General features: G+C 45.5%; 1 protein-coding gene across 2 annotated transcripts in view; it reads left to right on the top strand.

The window, feature by feature from the left end:
* Positions 1 to 21,485, top strand: part of MAML3 (mastermind like transcriptional coactivator 3) — a 440,419-nt gene that overhangs the window by 406,325 nt on the left and 12,609 nt on the right. For both annotated transcript variants that reach the window (XM_081238436.1, XM_081238435.1), the window contains exon 3: positions 21,168 to 21,407. In XM_081238436.1, the coding sequence (XP_081094562.1) occupies positions 21,168 to 21,407 (240 nt within the window). The remainder of the gene's footprint in view (positions 1 to 21,167; positions 21,408 to 21,485) is intronic.

The raw sequence follows: 21,485 nt of genomic DNA, 5'->3' as shown, positions 1-21,485 counted from the left end.
CTCAGCCTGATTTCTTCTCCGATTGCATCTTGCTCCCTCAATTGCAATCATTTGCATTGATGCATTTTGTCTGTTTTTGCAGTTCAGTCCCAGATACCCTTTTCTCCGGTGGTTTTTGACCTGACTTCCATTCCTCTCGGCTTCTAGCCCCTCCTCCTGGTATTGAAGGCTTTAGTGGCTCTGATTTGAGGGGTGGTCCTGTTTCTCCGGAGCCCCTAAAAGGAAAGTGATCAAGTAATCGACAGAGAGACTCGTGGTGACCAGCACCAGAAACCCCAACCTAGGAAGTGGCCCAAGTGATCTGAGTCTCGATTCTCAAGGACTCCCTTCTCAATGAGCCCCCCTGACAATTTAAAGGGCTGGAGGCACTCTTACAGAGAGCCCATGAGTGGAGGGAAGCTGAGGCACCACAGGCCGGTGTTACTGTGAGTCGTCGTCAGAGGCCCTCCAAGCTCTACACGTGCATTCATGATGCACCTAACAGGTATCATGGTAAAATCATGTCTGCAGGGAATAACTAGCCTACCAGAATTTTTAAAGTTCTTCCCCCACAAATTCATTCTCTAACTCTGAAGGGATAAAGACACTTGAAGGAAAAATCCCTTTCTAAAAGGAGAGAAAATTTCCCTAAGCTCTCTACCCTTCTCCTCAACACACAAATTCCCAAGTTATATTTCCTTTCTCAGCAGTGTAGATAGTATGGATTTGGTAAGTGTTAAGGGTTTCAATGGATTTTTTTTTCCCCACCTACTAACTCCCTTCAAAAGCAACCCATCCTACAGAAATGATATTTAAGTACTGATTTCCCTGCACATCTGGAGGGCAGGGCCTCCCTCTATTTTCACCCCTTTTGCTTCTCCCCAGTGCACAAGCCAAAAGGGCTGCAGGCTGCACAGACTCAGCTGTTCAGGATGCAGACACCGTGAGAGCCTGCTGCAGCTGGCCTTTGGCCACTGAGTAAAATTGGGAACGGGTGGCCCAGAATTCCTTCAGATGAACCCCCGACAAGAGCTGGCCTAGCCCAGGACCGCAGACCACAGCAAGCCCCTCCCACCTCTGCCTTCCCTAGGCCTTTTATTACCTTTACTTGGTCAAAGGAAGGAAAGCAATCTGTCTCTCTTCTACTTGTTTAATGAAAGAAAACATAATCATAGTTTGACACATTACTTTTGGTGGATGCACAGAAAGAATCTGCTATAATAGAAAGGGAGAGGGCAGGGGGAGGGGCAGGCGAAAGAAAAACAAATTGGCTGCTCGCAGAGGTCCAGTGTCAGGCGTCAGAGGAATCTTGTTCCTTCTGACACTGTGGGAAAGACCATGGCAACGAGGGGCCCAGCGAGAGCGAGCAAGAGAGGCAGATGGGGAGATTTGCGGCCCCTCCCTCAGATTAGAAGACAGAACAAATAGGTAGAAGCAGTCCGTTTTCCAGAGCCCCGTGGAGATTTCAGAGCGCTGTAGACCAGAGCACCTGCTTCTCAACATTCTCTCAATACCGGGTAGGAAGATTTTCAAGGAGATTTTTCATTTGTTCAGAGGATACACCTAGTTTCCAAGTTGCTGATAATAAAGCATGTTTTTACCTGGAGCCACCAACGTATTCTTCAATCATAAATTTGCAATGGCCTGACTGGTTTCTTAGAGATTAACTATTTTATTAGAAATTATTTTTACTCCCATCTCCAGTTGAGATTTAAAAGATCAGTGGAATAAATGCAACATTAACTATCTTATGAAAATATATCACACCCCTTCTGTTGCAAACAAGGGTTAGCATGAAGGCACAGAGTGATTTGCTGACTTTTAAAAAAATCCGTTAGAGGGACTTCTCTGGCGGTCCAGTGGTTAGGAGTCAGCGCTTTCACTGCCGGGGCCTGGGTTCGATCCCTGACTGGGGAACTAATATCCCTCAAGCTGTGTGGCACAGCCAAAAAAATAAAAAATAAATAAAAATAAAAAATCCATTAGAGAGCATAAACCCACTAACGGCCTTGGTGGAAATACTTAGTTATCATATTTGTTACAAATTCTGCTTGTCCTTAAAACCCTTTAATTGGGTTAATAAAATCGGGTTTCATTATTATTATTTCATTATTATTCTAACTTTCATTATTCTTCATCAGGCCTTCTTAAAAAAGTTAAGTGAAACACTTAGCAGGAAATAGAAAGTTGGGGGAACCAGGTAAGGAAGCACAAAAATGAAAAGGTTTCTTCTTCTCCAAGTAGTTTTGGGCATATTTCCTGTTATTGTTTGGCATTTTCATCCCCAGGATATATTGTCAGGGCTTTGAAAATATTCAAGGTATACACCTACCATCCTACTCCCAGTTAAAAGCCAGGTGCTATGTTTAAAATACCCTGTACTGAATTCAGATGTAAATAAAGTCAGTTTTTAAAAAGTCGGGAGAACAAGGAAATGAATGTTCCTTGTGGAATGATTTACATTCAGTTTTTTTAATAGATTATTATTTTTTTATACAGCAGGGTTCTTATTAGTCATCCATTTTATACACATCAATATATACATGTCAATCCCAATCTCCCAATTCATCCCACCACCACTTTCCCCCCTTGGTGTCCATACGTTTGTTCTCTACATCTGTGTTTCAATTTCTGCCCTGCAAACCGGTTCATCTGTACCATTTTTCTAGGTTCCACGTATATGCGTTAATATATGATATTTGTTTTTCTCTTTCTGACTTACTTCACTCTGTATGACAATCTCGAGATACATCCACATCTCTACAAATGACCCAATTTCGTTCCTTTTTATGGCTGAGTAATATTCCATTGTATATATGTACCACATCTTCTTTATCCATTCGTCTGTCAGTGGGCATTTAGGTTGCTTCCATGACCTGGCTATTGTAAATAGTGTTGCAATGAACATTGGGGTGCATGTGTCTTTTTGAATTATGGTTTCCTCTGAGTATATGCCCAGTAGTGGGATTGCTGGGTCATATGGTAATTCTATTTTTAGTTTTTTTTTTTTTTTTTTTTTTTTTTTTTTGCGGTATGTGGGCCTCTCACTGTTGTGGCCTCTCCCGTTGCGGAGCACAGGCTCCGGACGCGCAGGCTCAACGGCCATGGCTCACGGGCCCAGCCGCTCCGCGGCACGTGGGATCCTCCCAGACCGGGGCACGAACCCGCGTCCCCTGCATCGGCAGGCGGACCCTCAACCACTGCGCCACCAGGGAAGCCCTATTTTTAGTTTTTTAAGGAACCTCCATACTGTTCTCCATAGTGGCTGTATCAATTTACATTCCCACCAGCAGTGCAAGAGGGTTCCCTTTTCTCCACACCCTCTCCAGCATTTGTTGTTTGTAGATTTTCTGATGACGCCCATTCTAACTGGTGTGAGGTGATACCTCATTGTAGTTTTGATTTGCATTTCTCTAATAGTTAGTGATGTTGAGCATCTTTTCATGTGCCTCTTGGCCATCTGTATGTCTTCTTTGGAGAAATGTCTATTTAGGTCTTCTGCCCATTTTTGGATTGGCTTGTTTGTTTCTTTACTATTAAGCTGCATCGGTTTTGTTTGTTTGTTTGTTTTTGCATATAACCTACACACATCCTCCTGTATACTTTTTAAAAATTTTTATTGGAGTGTAGTTGCTTTACAATGTTGTGTTAGTGTATACTGTACAGCAAAGTGAATCAGCTATAGGTATACATATATCCCCTCTTTTTTGGATTTCCTTCCCATTTAGGTCACCATGGAGCACTGACTAGAGTTCCCTGTGCTATACAGTAGGTTCTCATTAGTTATCTATTTTATACATAGTATCAATAGTGTATATATGTCAATCCCAATCTCCCAATTCATCCCACCTCCCACTTTCCCCCTTGGTATCCATATGTTTGTTCTCTTATGTCTGTGTCTCTATTTCTGCTTTGTAAATAAGATCGTCCATACCAATTTTTTCAGATTCCACATATAGGTGTTAATATATGATATTTGTTTTTCTCTTTCTGACTTCACTCAGTATGACAGTCTCTAGGTCCATCCATGTCTCTACAAATGACCCAATTTTGTTCCTTTTTAGGGCTATGTAATATTCCATTGTATATATGTACCAAATCTTCTTTATCCATTCATCTGTCGATGGGCATTTAGGTTGCTTCCATGTCCTGGCTATCGTAAATAGTGCTGCAATGAACATCAGGGGGCATGTGTCTTTTTGAATTATGGTTTCTCTGGGTATATGCCCAGTAGTGGGATTGCTGGGTTGTATGATAATTCTATTTTTAGTTTTTTAAGGAACCTCCATACTGTTCTCCATAGTGGCTGTTATCAATTTCCCTCACACCGGTCAGAATGGCCATCATCAAAAAATCTACAAACAGTAAATGCTGGAGAGGGTGTGGAGAAAAGGGAATCCTCATGCATTGTTGGTGGGAATGTAAATTGATATAGCCGCTCAAATTTTAAGCAGGGATCTCTATCTCTGCCAGATTTCCAGTAGCCACATGAGGGCCAAGTGAGAGAAAGGTCTGGGAGTGAACGGGAGGAGGTGGGAGCCAGTGGACCAGGGAGTGACCCCAGACATCTGCATTCAGCAAAGAGCGTGTGAATTCTTATTCTTGTCGAAATAGACCTTGCAGTTAAATTTGACTCTTTACTCTTCAGTTCCCACTGTCAGTAACAAAGTCTCTCTCGGCCACCTCCCCTTCAGGTCCTGGATGGATTTCTCCCAACCCTCCCTCCCCACTTTCTTCCTTCTGATCCAGCCCCATTCTCATCTCTGCCTTACCTGCTTTTATTGTTTTAGTTCCTCTAAGAGCCTACTGTGGCACCTGGCTGTTGGTTGGGGCACACGTCTGTGCTGCACTCAGACCTGTCCATGGTCAGACCCACCCTGCCCCTCGAGGCTTTTCTCCCTCACGCCCCAGCACACACCTCGGCTGGGGCCTGAGTACGGCCACCTCCCTCCTTGCCCGTGGCTACTCCTCCCTCCTTCTCTGCTCCCTCAAATCCAAATCTACACTAACATCGAGGCTCCCAGTCAAGTCCCCCCCTTATCCATAAAGCTCTTCCCAGAGAATTTTAGGGCAGATAGACCCTGAGAGCTCACCTGAGCAGCTGTCCTCATTTTATAAAGGAGAATATGAAGCTCAGAGCTGTTCAGTGACTTGCCCTGGGTCAAACAATCCCTAGAACCCCTGTGTCCCATGTCCCCTTCCACCCCCTTTCCACTGTGTAATTGACCACCCCAGGACTGACCAGGAGGGCTTTGTGGGAATCCTGTGGAACCAGGGCACATGCCACAGTCTAACCCTTGACAGGCTGGGGTCGTCCTTCAGCTTTTCAACGAAGGGGAACTTTGTCTCTCCTCTGGGACTTCAGTGTCCCTCCAGAACCGAGGCCACGGTTGCCCTTCTCTTAGATTCCACCCACAACACCTGCCATTGTGCTGGGGTGCTGGAGGGCCCTGTGGACTCCTGGAGCAATCAAAACTTTTTTTTTTTTTTTCTGTATGCAGGCCTCTCACTGTTGTGGCCTCTCCCATTGCAGAGCACAGGCTCCGGATGCACAGGCTCAGCGGCCATGGCTCACGGGCCCAGCCGCTCCGTGGCATGTGGGATCTTCCTGGACTGGGGCACGAACCCGTGTCCCCTGCATCGGCAGGCGGACTCTCAACCACTGCACCACCAGGGAAACCCCTCAAAACTTTTTAAAAAGTGGGATCTTATATCTGAATTGAAAGAAAACTTTAATGGCAAATTATACATTCCACGCATGATGTTCTAGAGCTCCAACTACGGGTGAAGGGTTTGTGGTGTATGCTTGTTTTCTCGGTGGGTTTCCATTTTGGGCATGGAACTGTAGTATTCTACTGCACATAAAATCAAAGTGAAGTTGTAAACACAACCCATGCCCATGGGTTTTTGGTATTTGATTAAACAGGTCAGTTGTTTGCTTTTTTGTTTTGTTGGTTGGTTTGTTGGTTTTACCTGTGGCCGAGGATTCTCTAGGACTAATCAATTCTGAGACCTGGTAATTGAACTGAAAATGGCACTCCGGCTTGTGCCATGATGTCCAGTGACGGGCATGAGGCTCCACGTTCTTGAACCAGATCCCTGAACTTCCGTTAGTTTAGCAGCCTTGGCAATATATCTTACTGACCTCATCACCCTTCCATATCTGAGTCCCTTAGCAGAAAGTGAATCAGAGTATTCCAGACCTCTCTAGCTTCCTACCCAGCGTGTCTGTGCATCTGACTATGGGATATATTGGGGCTCTGTCCCCAGTGAGCCTCTGGGACATGCGGAGAGCGAGGGGGACCCGGCAACAGCCCCAGGTATTTCCGTGGTGACGTGGCTGGGCCCTGTGGCAGGGGATGGCCTCTCCATGTTGTGAGATATCTTTCAGCATTCTGTATAGTCAGCCCTCCAAATCCACGGATTCTGAATCTGCAGATTCAACCAAACACAGATAAGAAATATTCAGAAAAAAAATTCCAGAAAGTTCCAAAAAGCAAAACCTGAATTTGCTGTGCCTGACAACTATTGACATAGTACTTACATGTATTTACAACTATTTTCATAGCATTTACATTGTATTAGGTATTATAAGTCATCTAGAGATGATTTAAAGTATACGGGAGGGTGTGCATAGGTTATGTGCAAATACGCCATTTTATATAAGGGACTTGAGCATCCGTGGATTTGGGTATCCACAGGGGGGTCCTGGTACCCCCTGAAGATACACAGGGAAGACTGTACATGGACATCCACTCCTGAGGGCTTATGTTTACTGGCTAATGGGGACTCAGTGGCTTCCTTCTTTGCTGGGAAATTCTCTACTACTATATCCAAAAAGGAATGAAAGATTGGCCTTGTCAGCCTGTTTTACATGCTTCTAAATATGAATTAAGAGGTAGTGTTCACTGGGCCTTACATAAAAAGTAAACTTCAGTAAAAATTAAGCCCTGAGAACCTAAGGTAAATAAAGAAGGAAATCTTACTCTCGCTGTCTTTTCCTGTGTGTCACATGATGGGGACGTGAGACAGACTTAAAGTTGAATTCAGAGGTTCGTCATCCCCACCCCTGTGTATAAAGGCTTCCAGCCATTTATACTCCATCTCAGCTTCCAGAAAAGGTTTGGTTGACTTGGAAGGATTTCATCATTTCTGATTGAGAAATTCTCTATGAAGATAGGGGGAGGATAAAGAAGAGAAAGTAAAGCAAATTAGTTGGACCAACGTAAAAGAAACTAAGCGTGTATTAGAGAAATGGTCAAAAGGTAAAGTGCAGAAATAGGCTCCTCAAGGTCGGGGTAGCTTTCCCAGGTTGACAAATACCCTGAGCAGCAAGTTAGATCTACTAGTCCTACTCCAGCATCAATCAGCCTGACCTTCCTAGGAGCAGTCAACTTGGAGAGAAGATGCAGTTGTGGAAGCTCTTAAAGGAGCTGTGCAGGTTTAGGTGAATCCCGTGTACGTTGTAAAGGTGACCGGATCTGGGAAGCAGAGGGGCTAAACTAGAGGAAGAATTAACACAAGCAACTTCGGGGAAAAGTGGGGAGGGCTGGGCATTTGTGATGACATTATGGTAAGGGGGTCAGACCAGGCTTTAGCTTCTGGTAGAAAGGAATAGGAAACTGGTGATACCTTCCAGATGTTTAAGCAAAAATACTTAGGCTTTTAGAGGGGATGTGTGGGGCAAAAGATTTGTGGCCCATAACCCCCATCTTAGAAGGCCTCTATTGCTGTTGCCAACACGAATGGATTTATTCCTCACGAAAATGAAAGTTTCACATAAACTTCATCCTCATTCCAGGGTCTAGTTCCATATTTAGTTACCAACTTAATTTTTATCCTAAGCAAAAGGTGGTCATTTGTGAACAGGGATTTTTTTTCTCCAGAAGGATGAGGAACTGATCTGACCATTAAGAAAGAACAAAATATGAGCTGAACTTATAGGCACTGCCTAAAGTTTCTAATACCTCATGATTATTAATATTGATGATAATGATTGCAAACATTTATGAGCACTTGCTATATGCCAAGCACTGTTGAATCACGCTACCTGAGAGAAGTTTTGGTAAAATGAGTGAAAAGTTTAAGATCTGTGGAAAGGATGGTTTCTGATTGCTTCCAGGTTCCTTTATCTAGGTTACTCTGTGTGTGTGTGTGTGTGTGTGTGTGTGTGTATGTGTGTAGCTCTGTTCACTGTGATGGAGGAAAGTCCCTTGGAGGCCCATACTCCTTCTAAGGCTATTTTTATCCCAGTTTGTCCCCAACTCTTCTCAAAGTTAACAAAAGGCCTGGACCACGTTTGTTTTTTGGAGTCACCAGGTGTATTTACAAACGGAAGAAATGCCAATAAGGTTTTCTTATTTTTTTTAAAGCAGCAGAGGCATCTCATATGTTTTCTTTTTTTTTTTTTGAATTTTGAATTTTATGTATTTTTTTATACAGCAGGTTCTTATTAGTCATCCATTTTATACACATCAGTGTATACATGTCAATCCCAATCTCCCAATTCATCCCACCACCACTTCCCCCCTTGGTGTCCATACGTTTGTTCTCTACATCTGTGTTTCAATTTCTGCCCTGCAAACTGGTCCATCTGTACCATTTTTCTAGGTTCCACATTTATGTGTTAATATACGGTATTTGTTGTTCTCTTTCTGACTTACTTCACTCTGTATGACAGTCTCTAGATCCATCCATATCTCTACAAATGACCGAATTTTGTTCCTTTTTATGGCTGAGTAATATTCCATTGTATATATGTACCACATCTTCTTTATCCATTTGTCTGTCAATGGGCATTAAGGTTGCTTCCATGACCTGGCTATTGTAAATAGTGCTGCAATGAACATTGGGGTGCATGTGTCCTTTTGAATTATGGTTTTCTCTGGGTATATGCCCAGTAGTGGGATTGCTGGGTCATATGGTAATTCTATTTTTAGTTTTTTAAGGAACCTCCATACTGTTCTCCATAGTGGCTGTATCAATTTACATTCCCACCAACAGTGCAAGAGGGTTCCCTTTTCTCCACACCCTCTCCAGCATTTGTTGTCTGTAGATTTTCTGATGATGCCCATTCTAACTGGTGTGAGGTGATACCTCATTGTTTTGATTTGCATTTCTCTAATAATTAGTGATGTTGAGCATCTTTTCATGTGCCTCTTGGCCATCTGTATGTCTTCTTTGGAAATGTCTATTTAGGTCTTCTGCCCATTTTTGGAATGAGTTGTTTGTTTTTTTAGTATTGAGCTGCATGAGCTGTTTATATATTTTGGAGATTAATCCTTTGTCCGTTGATTCATTTGCAAATATTTTCTCCCATTCTGAGGGTTGTCTTTTCATCTTGTTTGTAGTTTTCTTTGCTTTGCAAAACCTTTGAAGTTTCATTAGGTCCCATTTGTTTATTTTTGTTTTTATTTCCATTACTCTAGGAGGTGGATCAAAAAAGATCTTACTGTGATTTATGTCAAAGAGTGTTCTTCCTATGTTTTCCTCTAAGAGTTTTATAGTGTCCGGACTTACATTTAGGTCTCGAATCCATTTTGAGTTTATTGTTGTGTATGGTGTTAGGGAGTGTTCTAATTTCATTCTTTTACATGTAGCTGTCCAGTCTTCCCAGCACCACTTATTGAAGAGACTGTCTTTTCTCCATTGTATATCCTTGCCTCCTTTGTCATAGATTAGTTGACCATAGGTGCGTGGGTTTACCTCTGGGCTTTCTATCCTGTTCCATTGATCTATATTTCTGTTTTTGTGCCAGTACCATTTTGTCTTGATTACTGTAGCTTTGTAATATCCGAAGTCAGGGAGTCTGATTCCTCCAGCTCCGTTTTTCTCCCTCAAGATGCTTTGGCTATTCCGGGTCTTTTGTATCTTTTTTTTTTTTTAAGATATTTTTTTTAAAGAAAGAAAGCAAAGTTTATTTAAGAAAAAACACAGTCTGGTGTAATTATATCATTCACAAGATAAACACAGGACTTAATGAAGAATATTAATTCATAATGGACTTAGAGCAGTGTGATCTAGTTACAGGACACAACTTAAGCCATAAAATAGGAGGTACCTTTCAATCATATCAGGGTTTCTCAGTGACCCCCTGTAAAACCTTGTGTGAAGAATATATCTAAGGATCTTGGGCACTTCCCTGGTGGTCCAGTGGTTAAGACTCCATGCTTCCACTGCAGGGGGCACAGGTTGGATCCCTGATCTGAGAAGTAAGATCTCACATGCTGCATGCAGCAGCCAAAAGAAAAAAAAAACAAGAAAGAATATATCTGATGATCTGAACTGGAAGACCATTGTGGACGTAAGGCCTAGGGGTCAGTGGCCCCCCATCGCTACCTGCCCATCGGCCCTCCCTGACCCAGTGTGAGCCCCTGTCCTAGACTTGCTTACTCTAAGAACCTGGTTCTCAGCCCAAATCTCTAAGTGTGTAAAGCACCAACCCCAGATTTCTAAATGTTCCTCCTCTTTTTTCTCCTTTCTCATGGCCTCCTGTAACCCCACCACGACGGCTGGCTTAGCTCTGCCCTCAGGGCTGTGGTGAGGGCTGTCCTCCTCCAGAGCCTCGCTGCGATCACACCTGGTTTGCCCACAGACAGGTTCAACCGTGAGAAAACCAGCAGAGCAGGCTGACACGGACCCTCCCTCTGGCAGCGTCTCCTGGGGGCCAGGGGGAATAGGGGGACCACTTTGTGGAAGTGGCTCTTCCCAGGCATTCAGATGGAGCATCCCTGAGCCACCCTCCCAAGGCTGATGGAGAGCATGGAGGATGTGCCCAAACCTTCTCTGCACAGCAAGCCCTCCAGCTCCAAGCCTTCCTTCCCTTCTTCCTGTCTTGTAGTGGCTGCAGCAGAGAGCACCATTTGGCAGCATGGTGGTGCTCTTGGCTGTAAACGGAAACATTGGCCTGACTCCCAGTATAACACAAGATAGGTCTCTGCAGCAGTTATGCAGTCTTGGCTGTGATGACTTCATCAGAAAGGGGAGGGGGGAAGGGGCAATGAAAGAGAAAGGTACAGCATGGGGGAACAGTAGCTCGGGAGGAAAGATTTCCCAGCAGCTCGGCTGAAGACAGTTGAGACTCCTTCCCCCTCTCGATGTTTAAATCAAGGGGGAAACAAAGGCAGCAGGCGTATGGGTAAAAAGCCTAGTTCCTGGAGCCACTGACAAACCACTTGCAGTCGTGTCGGGACAGTGGTCACTTGGATGCGGGCAGATGCGGTATCCACCTCTGTGGGGCAGGTCTCAAGCCCCTGGGCTGGGTTTTCTTAAGCCCTGTAGAGGAGACTGCCTATACAGGTCAACAGCAGTTTTCACTCATCTCACAAGTTCTTAAACTCTAAAGGCTGGGCTGGTTCTGACCCTGCTCTGTGGTTTCGAGCCTAGAATGGAGAAAAAAACCCAGAGAGCAGGGTGAGGCCCAAAGGGACGCTTGGCCAGGTGCATCAGAGGATTCTTGGAAGATGTCAGTCCCCTCGGAGCCTTCTCTGGCACTTGGGGGCTCTTTGTTGAAGCAACGAAAAGCTAGCCTAGTTACTGAATCTGTAGCCAAACCCAGTTTGTTCACATTCATGCCATGTCCAGGTCTTGACAGGAGAACTACCCCGTTAAGGATGTCTGTGGCACACCCCACAGTGTGAGTGGTGGAAATAGTCCAGATCCCGGATACAGCCTGAGCCCCTCTCAAACTCGCTACGTTCCATTCCTGGTCTGTTGAACCTAAATAATCTTAATGAGGTTTTGGGTTTTTTACAGGGAGGCAGGGAGGTTGTATTATAGTTTAATGAATCCTCTAAATGTTGGCCGTTTAGGTGGTTTCTTTTTTTGCTACTCAAAACCATTCACGCTATTCAAGATAAATCTTTGCACAAAGCTATGACTAGTTCCAGGAGATGAGTCCTTAGAGATGGAATTTCAAGGTATGATGTACTCGAGTCTTTGATCATTCTGTTCCTCCACCCTGGAGCCCCTTCCCCTCTTGGTCACCTGAGCCGTTCCAAGACATCGCTTCCTCTGGGAAGCCTTCAGTCCTCTCCCCGGGCACAGTCAGGTGCTTCCTGGAGGAAGGCCCAGGGATGTGGCTGGTGCCACGTCCCCTTCAAAGATGCCACGAGCTGCTCAGGAACTAAGGGATCCTCACTCCACATCAGAACTGTGGCCTCCTGGAAACCAAGCAAATAGGCCCTTTTTCTTTTCTTTCTTTTTTTGTCAACTTAAAGACTTTAGTTTTTTAGAGCATGAGACTTAATATTTATTTGAAGTAATACGTTCATAATAGAAAAGTTGAAAGAGTATGAAAATAAAAATCACTTAAAACCCTCCCCTAACATGATTGTTCTGTGGCTACTGTTCTAATAACTGCTTTTTCTTCCTCTCTTCACTGTATATATTGTAAGCTTTTTTTTATTTGATTAGATAATCTGAAAAGGCATGATTTTTATTGGCTGCCTAGTATTCATGGTATGGATGTACCATAATTTATTTAATCAAGCTCCTATTGTTGCACACTAATGAACTTCTAACCAATTTAGAGTTGCTTTGGTGGTGGAATTAATCACAACAAAGGGACCAGAAGGACTCTATAATTTACATCAAAGGCAGAGGAAAAGCATAACCCTCAAAGTTGTTTTTCCACTGGAGGAACCTATGGTAACTATGTTCAAAGCACTGATAAGGACAAATGGTATTTTTGTTGTTTTTACCTCCAAGTAAGTCCTTGAAAAACTGACCTTCCTGTCGCTGATGGCACTCTCCCATCTTACTCTGGACCAGCAACTTTAACCCTTTCTTTCATCTTCAGCAGAAGCTCCGGTAGCCTGGAGAAGCAGTCCAATATGAGGGTTATCTTTTTTCCTCCTCTCTGGTCATACCTGATCTTGGTCTAAGCTACAATTCATCATAGACAATTAGTTCAGTTCAGCAAATATTTATTCTGTTTTGCAACCGTGGACCTAGCTCTGTGCTGATGCTGGGAGCCTCATAACGAAACCTAAAGACCTTGCAGGAATGTTGTCATAAGGTAATATCCTACCAGAAAATGACTGCTTATAAGCATTTGGAAAGCTGGAACTTTCTACCTCTCCTATGTTACTTAGTAAGAAATACTGGTACAATCATGTATATACCATGATCATGGGCATGGAAAATATATTAGTGCACTGGGTGGGGAGCTGAGAAGAAACACAGAGACACATCAGAATATTAACATGGTTGCCTGTGAGTGTTAAAAATGAATGTTGCCTTTTTAAAATACTGTTAGAGAATATTTTTAAATTTTCCCCGTGATTGGGGGCAAAGTCAGCAAAACATGCATTTGTTAAAGAATCAAAAGTCCGGGTAGGAATGCCACCCTGCTCACTGAGAATCTAGAAAGAAAACCAAGTTTAAAGTCTTAGACTTCATTATCTTAGGAATTAAGCTAGAAGCAGAGCCATAGCACTTCCTTCACCCTGAATTTCTAAAGCTGCATAATCAAGAGGTCATAGCAATAATAGTGATAACAAGCTATGTGTTACGTGCCAGTCACTGGACCCTCGATGGAGCTGAGTTTCTACCCAAGCCTGTTGGGTTCCCCCAATGTAAACTGCTCCTTCTTAGAAGCCAAACAAAGAACTTTCCTGAACCCATTTAGCAGGCTTAGCACTGGGCCCCAAGTTACTGCCCTGTCTGTGATAAGCTTCCTAAATCGGTAAACTGCCTCAAACCTCAACTGTCTTGGCAACACAGCCACTACACATCATAAAACACTTTTTTTTATCCAAATTTCTTCAATAATCTGCTGAAGAAGCAGATTATCTTGGGGTGGGCCTATTGGGGCTCTGCTATGAATTTATTACAAGCAACTCTCCAAACCCACATTGAAAAATTATCCTGGACAAGCACAAAGAAAGTCTGTAAAAGGAGCCACCATCCTGAAACCAAGTTTCTGCCCTGACACTTAATCAACTTCAAAGAGAATTCTAAGGTTTTATTTTATTTTGTTTCTTCCTTCCATTTCTGGTTGAATGGTCTAATCTTACGCCCTTTCTTTAAATGTCAAAGTTGATACCACAGAGGCATCCTAATTTGGGGTATCAGGCAACATATAAAAAATGATGTATATTTTTGTGCTCTTTCAGCTTCATCCTTTGATCCCAATCGAGTGTCTACCTTTTTATTCTATGCCCATTCCTCTCCCCCCCCACCCCTTCCCATTTCTCATTACTCCAGAGTCCTCTTGGGTGGTCTGCTCAATTTAGACCAGATGCATGTTCTGGTCAGTGGAAAAGTCAGAATCCCAAAGACCACCATCAGCTGTGGGACATCAGGCAAAGTTATTTAACCTCTCAGAGACTCGGATTCTTTTTAATCAGCAAAATGAGTTTTAAGTACACTGAAGAAAACACTGAGCTGAGTGTTTTGCATACAGTAGGTGCCCCATACGTGTTAGTTGTCTTCTTCCACTGTTGCTTCTGGTCTTCTTCTTGTTTGAAGAGGGGACTTTCCTCAAATCATAGCTTTCCTACCTTATAGCAGACCAGGGGATGGAAAGTCTAGTGATGTTTGATGCTTCCTCCCTGAGTAAGGGAGGGAGTTTAACTGGCTTCACCCCTTCCTTGCTCTTGGCTGCGCCTCCAGAGCAGAGCTACAGGAGCACCGACCTTTCTGGAAGAATCATGGCATAGGTTCCTTTCGGAATTCTTGAGTTTACACTGCCTGCACAGCCCTCTGAAAATTAGAGAGTTCTGTTCCAAATGCAGAAGAATTGGCAATAGAAACTTAAGTAACTCAGCACTCTGACTTGCTTTTGAAAGTGCAGGGTTTGCAGTCAAATCACGGAGAGCGCTGATACCCCAGGTTGCAGTCAGTGCCCATAAACCAGGATTATTTGCCCAGTGAGTCTCAAAACGTGGGGCATGGTAATTATCGAAGGGCGTGTTAAATTGCTCCTAAAGACTCTGGTTCAGGAGGCTTGGAACAGAGCCTGAGAATCTGCATTTCTAACAAGCTCCCAGGTGATGCTAATGGTACTGGTCCTGGAACCACGCTTTGAGAACCCCTGATGTAGCCCTCATGGTTCCCCAACAGCCCACACTTAAACTGGAAGACGTTTTAGCACCTTCTTAGCCATTTTCCCTCTATAGCTCATTCATCTCCAAAGTTTCCATTGTCGAGGGAGGAGTCCTATGGATAGGATTTCCGTTTGAAGAGGTGGGGACTGAGACCCAGAGGTCAGATGGCCCCTTGAGCCTCAGGAAGCCAGTTCACCACCTGAGCCCCAGGGAGTCACAGCCGGATGCCTCCAGCCAGCTCTGCAGTGGGTGTCGGATTCTCTGACATGAATGTACTGAACTTCCCAACAAGTGTGAGGTTCTGCGTGAAACGTCAGCTTCCACCTTTGAAAAGACTTCCTCCTTCTGAAACTTAAAACTTGAACAGTACCTTTGCAGAAGACCCCTGACAGTGGTGAGAGGTTGGACAGAGAAGTGGCTTGTTGTATAGAATCTAGGCAAAATTCCATTGGGGCTGGATTTTTTTTTTTTGCGGTACGCGGGCCTCTCACTGTTGTGGCCTCTCCCGTTGAGGAGCACAGGCTCCAGACGCGCAGGCTCAGCAGCCATGGCTCACGGGCCCAGCCGCTCCGCGGCATGTGGGATCTTCCCGGACCAGGGCACGAACCCGTGTCCCCTGCATGGGCAGGCGGACTCTCAACCACTGCGCCACCAGGGAAGCCCTGGATTTTTTTTTTTTTAATTGATCCACTTCAGTGTGTGTGAAAAGCGCAGGTCTGTCTTCTGGGACATGCTTTTTGTTTATGTATTAATTTTACTTCTTCCTACCGTGAACTACCCTCCTGTCTCCCCCAGTGCCCTCCGGCTCCCACTTCCTTGCCGGCGACCGGCCCACACGACGTGGTGCGGAGCGGGAGGTGAAATGCGCCCCGGGGAGCGCGCAGCGGCCTCCCAGGTTGCGGAGCAGCGCGCAGGCCGAGGATCCCGGGGCCCCTGGGCGGCTCGCCCGCCGCACGCCCTCCCTCCGCTCCCCTGCCCGCGCCCAGACCGCCTAGTCGGTTTCTTTGTTAAGGACGCCTGCGCGGAGACGCATCTTCGGCCCCGGTAGGGGCGCACGGGCCTCACTCCTGACTTCTTAGAGTCCCCTAAGGACTTGTAAGCATATAGGCTCGAGTCGAGAGGCTAAATTACGCCCCAGGGGACTTTTTAAGTAAAATCCTAAATTTCATTTAGGCTGTTCGTAAGCCATGCGATGGCAAAGACACTAAGCCCAGGCTCGCCCCCGGCGCGGCCCTCACCGCGCCGGCTTCGTGCAGCCCGGGTTACGGGGAACGCTGACCCTCTCGGACACTCCGCCCCTGGGTCTGGGGTACGCCACTGTCCCTCCCCTCTCGGGTCGCCAACGCCCCCATCACCTCCTCCATCTCCCGGCCCTTCCGTTTCCTTCCACGGCCTCCCCCACCCACACGAGAAATCTCCCTCCCCTCGGGCTGGCAGCAAGGTCAGTAATAAGAAACCAGTTCAGTGTCAGTCGGAGAGAGGAGGGAGATAACCCCAGAGATACACGGCAGTGGAGAGAGAACTCATTTTGTGTAAAGAGGGCCTCGAGTCACCAGGGAATTCCTGGATTGTCTCAGGCTGTCGTGTGTGATGTCCATCACGCCGTGCGCACACCATCTGCTCGGTATTATGCTCTCAGTTGCCAGGCTACCTGCTATACGCAGTAACACTTGACTGCCTGGCTCCACGCTCCTAGCGTTAGCCCAGACGCGCGGGGCCGGGGGGACCGGGTGGGGGGAGGAAGGCGAGTCCTGATTAAGCCATCTGCAGGCTGGGAGGGGGGCGGGGGGGACACGCCGCGCGGGCGGAGCGGGCGGGCTGGCGGCGAGGACTGGGCTGACACCACCATCTGCTGGGGCCGAGGAGGAACAGCAGCTGTTCCTTGTTTCCCCCGACGAGAGCACCTGAAAAAAGGCCGAAGCCCTGAGCGTCCTCCAGCCAGTTCTCCGCTAAGCCCGGCACCCCAGTCCCCATCACCGCCGGAAGCCTCTTGCAATCCCCCCTCCAAGGAGCCAGCAGTCTTTGGTCCACCGCCAGCAACCCCGGCCCCTCTCACCCAAACACAAGGCATGTTCTTGAAAACACGTAAGAGAAGATAAAGCTTCCTTACGCACAGATTTATAAATAAACAGCTGGCTACTCTTGAGAGATTTTTACCACAGCTGCTTTTTGAAGTAAAAACTGCCTCTGTGGGGGAATTAGGGTGTTTTTTACACCTCTTACCTATCTCCAGCCCTTAGAAAATTGCTAAGATCTCTTCCCTGGAAGAGAAGGTATGTAAAATAGTTTCACTGGTTTTGATTTTTTCCCCCCTCCCTTTATTTTACTGAAGAGTGAGAGCTTTGGGGAGTAATGAAGATCTATGTAGTCAATTGGATTTCTGAGAGGAAGAGGCTGAATTAAGATTCTGGGTAGAAGGCAAGGGAGGTCGTTGGGCAGGGGGTGGAGTGGAGAACAAGCTAGTAATTAAAACTAAAAATACTGCATCATTTGGCTTCAAGGCATTACATTTCTGGTGTCGAAAGCCCGGCCTGGTTTTCTCTGATTGCACGCACAGTGTGTGTCCTCCTTAGAAACAAAAGCGGGGGCTTGAAATTCTGAAATTCGACAGGCTGATGCCCATTAAGCCCTCTTAGACTGGGGGGTAAAAGCTACCATGTCATATGCATCCGCTAATGGCCTCAGCCAGCTCAATTTGTAAGGTGTCACTCGGCGCGTCTTCACACTTGGCATACACACCTCAGGCTGGGGCTCTGGGTGTCACTCACCCGCTGTTGAATGCAGCAGAGCTGGTTGGGAAAGGTGTATCAACCTAGGCTCACAAATGTTTCATAGGGAGGGCAGTCCTTTAAAAGTGCACATAACCCTCCTGCCTCTCGGTCTTCAGGTCTTCGGTGAGAAACCTGAAAGCAAAATCTTTGAGAGAGAACCACTGGGGGAAATACATAATCCTGGGGGGTAATAACCAGACTATCCCTTTGGGAAGGGTTTTACCCACTGTGCTTTTGAGGTTCAGCAACACCCCGCCCCATCTGAAAGTAGAGCTTTCCTAGGAGACCTTTCCTAAGCCGAAATGGCTTACAGTGAAGAAGCAAGCACCTTAGGACACATCTTGCTAAGAATGTGCGAAATAAATAGAGATAGAGCACAGATGCTCACACAGTTCAAAGCTATGGCAGCTTGACGCTGAGTGTAGTTCCTGGGGAAGGCGCTTGGTGGCGCCCCTCTTGTTGCTGGAGGCGCCTGCTGTCTACAGTCACTCTGCAAAACAAACACTGAATGCTATCTTAGATTTTCACCTTCTTTTGTAAAAGCGAAAATCCTCTTCAGATTTCTTCCAGTTAGCAAAAACAGATACCAGTGTAGGTGTTTCTTAAAAGGGAAGTGGCGTAAATTGAACTCTTGAAAAGTGGCGGACTTGTATTTCTTTTTGGTTTAGGAAGACAGGGACTAGATAGGCTTAGATGAGTCTACATCCTCAGCTCATTTGCCTCTCTCTTTCTTTCTGGGTGGAGAGAAGGCTGGGAGAGCAACACATCACTACTTATGGCTCCTGGGCAAGCTCACCGGGTACTTGAGGGCTAGTCTCACAGGACAAGAATATCTCAAAGTGTACGAAGATAAACAGGGCCAGCCCAGCCCAGTCCTCTCATAAAACCAAGCCAAAGAGAACTTGATCTTCCCTTGGGTCTCATTTTCTTTCCAACTCCCTTCACATTATCAAAATTGGAAAATATCAAATATTCTGAAATACACAGAAAAAAAACTGTATATCTGTATTTTCGCTGATTGGTCAACTATCTGCACGTCCGTGTGAATTCGTTTGTTAAAGTATTAAGTCAATCAGCCACTTGTCTCCAAAGGTGGCAAGAAACAGCTTCATCCCATTGGAAGGAAGGGTTTGGAAAACAGGTAGCAAGTTTGGGGGGGAAATGAAAGAGTGAAATACCGTGACCTCTGCAGGGGTCAGCCCTAAAGTAAACTTTTTGGTGGCATAAAGTTCCAGGCATTGCTGAGTATAAGGTCTTTTTATTAACATTAATATCTCATAGCTCTCTACCTAATAATTGTCTATGTACAGAGAAAATACACAAAGACAAAAAGTTTTAATTTCAGTCACACCACACTTAACATTTGAAAAATAGAACACAGTGTATTTATGGGAGACACACTATATATTTAGTCTACAAGCAATTCTTAGGCACACACTTGGCACCATGGACCCATCGTCTGGGAAAGGCCTATGCTTGTGGAAGGAATCCTGAATTTAGACTCAAAATCAGTGTTCCAGTTCTGCAAGTTCTGGCTCTTCCATTTACTAACTGTGTGACCTGGGCCACCGCACTGACTAACCAAAACTTCTTGAGCTGTTGTTTCCCAGATGAGAGGAGTAATGGGGTTTGGTTTGGTTGTTTGTTTGTTTTGCTTGTTTTGTTTTGTGTGGGTGCTGATGGGAGGGACGAAGAGTCCCTGAAGATGCGGTTTCGGTGTACCTGGAAGGAAGACCGTGAATGGCTGAGCTCCACACAGTAGCGGGAAGGGGGTCCAACAAGCCCAGGCTACGGGGGCTCCAGTGCAGGGCTGCGTCTCTAGGAGCTGTGTCAAACACAACTCTCTGTTTTGAGAGGAAACTGCCCACATGATTGACTGTACCAACACAAAGAGGACAAATATTAAAATCCAGTTTGACTGCACCCTGTTTTTCATATAGGATGGCTCAGAAGAGGCGGATAAAATACATGTTGTTCACAAAGCAGGCTAGTTGCATGCATTAATGAAGGAATGCATTAATAACGATGGAAATACCATTGCAAATAAAATTTGATAACTCCACATCCATTTAAGGTAGTCACTTGCCTGTATATATCGGTGTCGTCTTAATTTCCTTCACCCCATATAACTGGAAATAATAACCAGTGTGGAAAAAAAGAATATCTAGATTTTACAATGAGGAAATTTTTTTTAATCCAGTTTAACTGGATACAAAAATTTAAATACTGTAGAGTTATTCACATTCACTTCTCATGATCTAAGTCTCATAATCGTGCCTCATGATATGACTGTGTATGTCCTTACACGTATACCCATTTAACTTGTGTACCTCTCAGAAAGCAGCTTCTCTTTGTTCAGATTAATTACTTGAAACTTCAGTGAATTAAAAGAAACCTTTCTGTGAAATGTTCAGACAATACTTTGCCATTACCAGCTATGCTTGATAGAATGAACAGGAAAAGAAGCATCGAGAAACTACATCTTAAGGTCACACACCTGCTTTTCCCATCAGCTGTTTTTCCCCAGTGGTCTACACCATCGGGCTGTTATTTCCCCTCTGAGTACAGTCTCCGAGTAGTGGCTTGGGCTGTGTGTGAGGAGTTTTCTAACACTTTACCTCCTGTTCCTTAAGGACCAGTCCTTAAAAGTTGCCATCATGTGATTTGATTTGACTGACACATAATTATAGAATCAAGAGACCCAATTCAACCCCCCACGTTTAAGTTATCCCAGACACCTGAGACCCAATTCTGTCTTTAAAGGTGTTGGGAGATTTCGTATTTTTGGTCAGGGTAACACACTCCTAATTCTCACCAATTCTCACTAGCAGGCTTTTTTTTTTTTTACACATGTCAAAGCTTTCAAATGTCACAATTAATTAGAATTTCATCAGATAGCAATCTGCTGATGAATCAACTCCAGCAGTCTTCTGTAAATGTCTCTCCTACTAGCTAAAAAGCCCATTTTAGCCAGGCAGGCAGTAAGAATGAAGAGGTAAGGTGAGGATGTCTCCTTCCAGACTTAAAATGAGCCCCACCTGAGGGCTTATCCCCTTTCCTTTGGAGGAGCACAGATTGTTAGCTGAAAACGCGGTTCTTGTTCCTTAGCCAGTCCCGTCAGAAACCGACTGGACCTGGTCTCAGATTTTCCCAGAGCCGTGCTCTATGACTGTCGCCCTGTAGCCTCTCCAGTCCTACCTGTGGTAAGGCCAGGTTTGAGAACCACTGGGTTCTTTTTATGGAAATGGAATGTGTGCCACTTGGGCTCCCGTAGGTCCGTAAGCCGGGACCTACCCCCTCCCCCTAACCCCTGTGCTTTCCTTCAAATGTGGAGTGGCTGCATTCTCTTCTCTTCCTGTCCTTCCAGGAGCAGCATCCGGTCGGGCTTCCCCGGACCACGGGCCCCATGCAGTCATCCGTGCCCCCGGGCTCAGGCGGCATGGTCTCCGGAGCCGGTCCCGCGGGGCCCAGCTTCCTGGGCAGCCAGCCCCAGGCAGCCCTCATGAAGCAGATGCTCATTGATCAGCGGGCTCAGCTGATGGAGCAGCAGAAGCAACAGTTCCTGCGGGAGCACAGGCAGCAGCAGCAGCAGATTCTGGCAGAGCAGGTAAGTCACGCCCGTGGTGTGATTCATTCGTCCGGCAAACGCTTATTCAGTGCCTGGTGTCTGTGAGGGGGGTCTCAG

This window comes from Mesoplodon bidens (genome assembly GCF_964165515.1).
Source record: "Mesoplodon bidens genome assembly, chromosome: 1".
Classification (NCBI taxonomy): domain Eukaryota; kingdom Metazoa; phylum Chordata; class Mammalia; order Artiodactyla; family Ziphiidae; genus Mesoplodon; species Mesoplodon bidens.
Note: the sequence above shows the minus strand (reverse complement) of the source record. Positions and strands in the feature narration are given on the sequence as shown.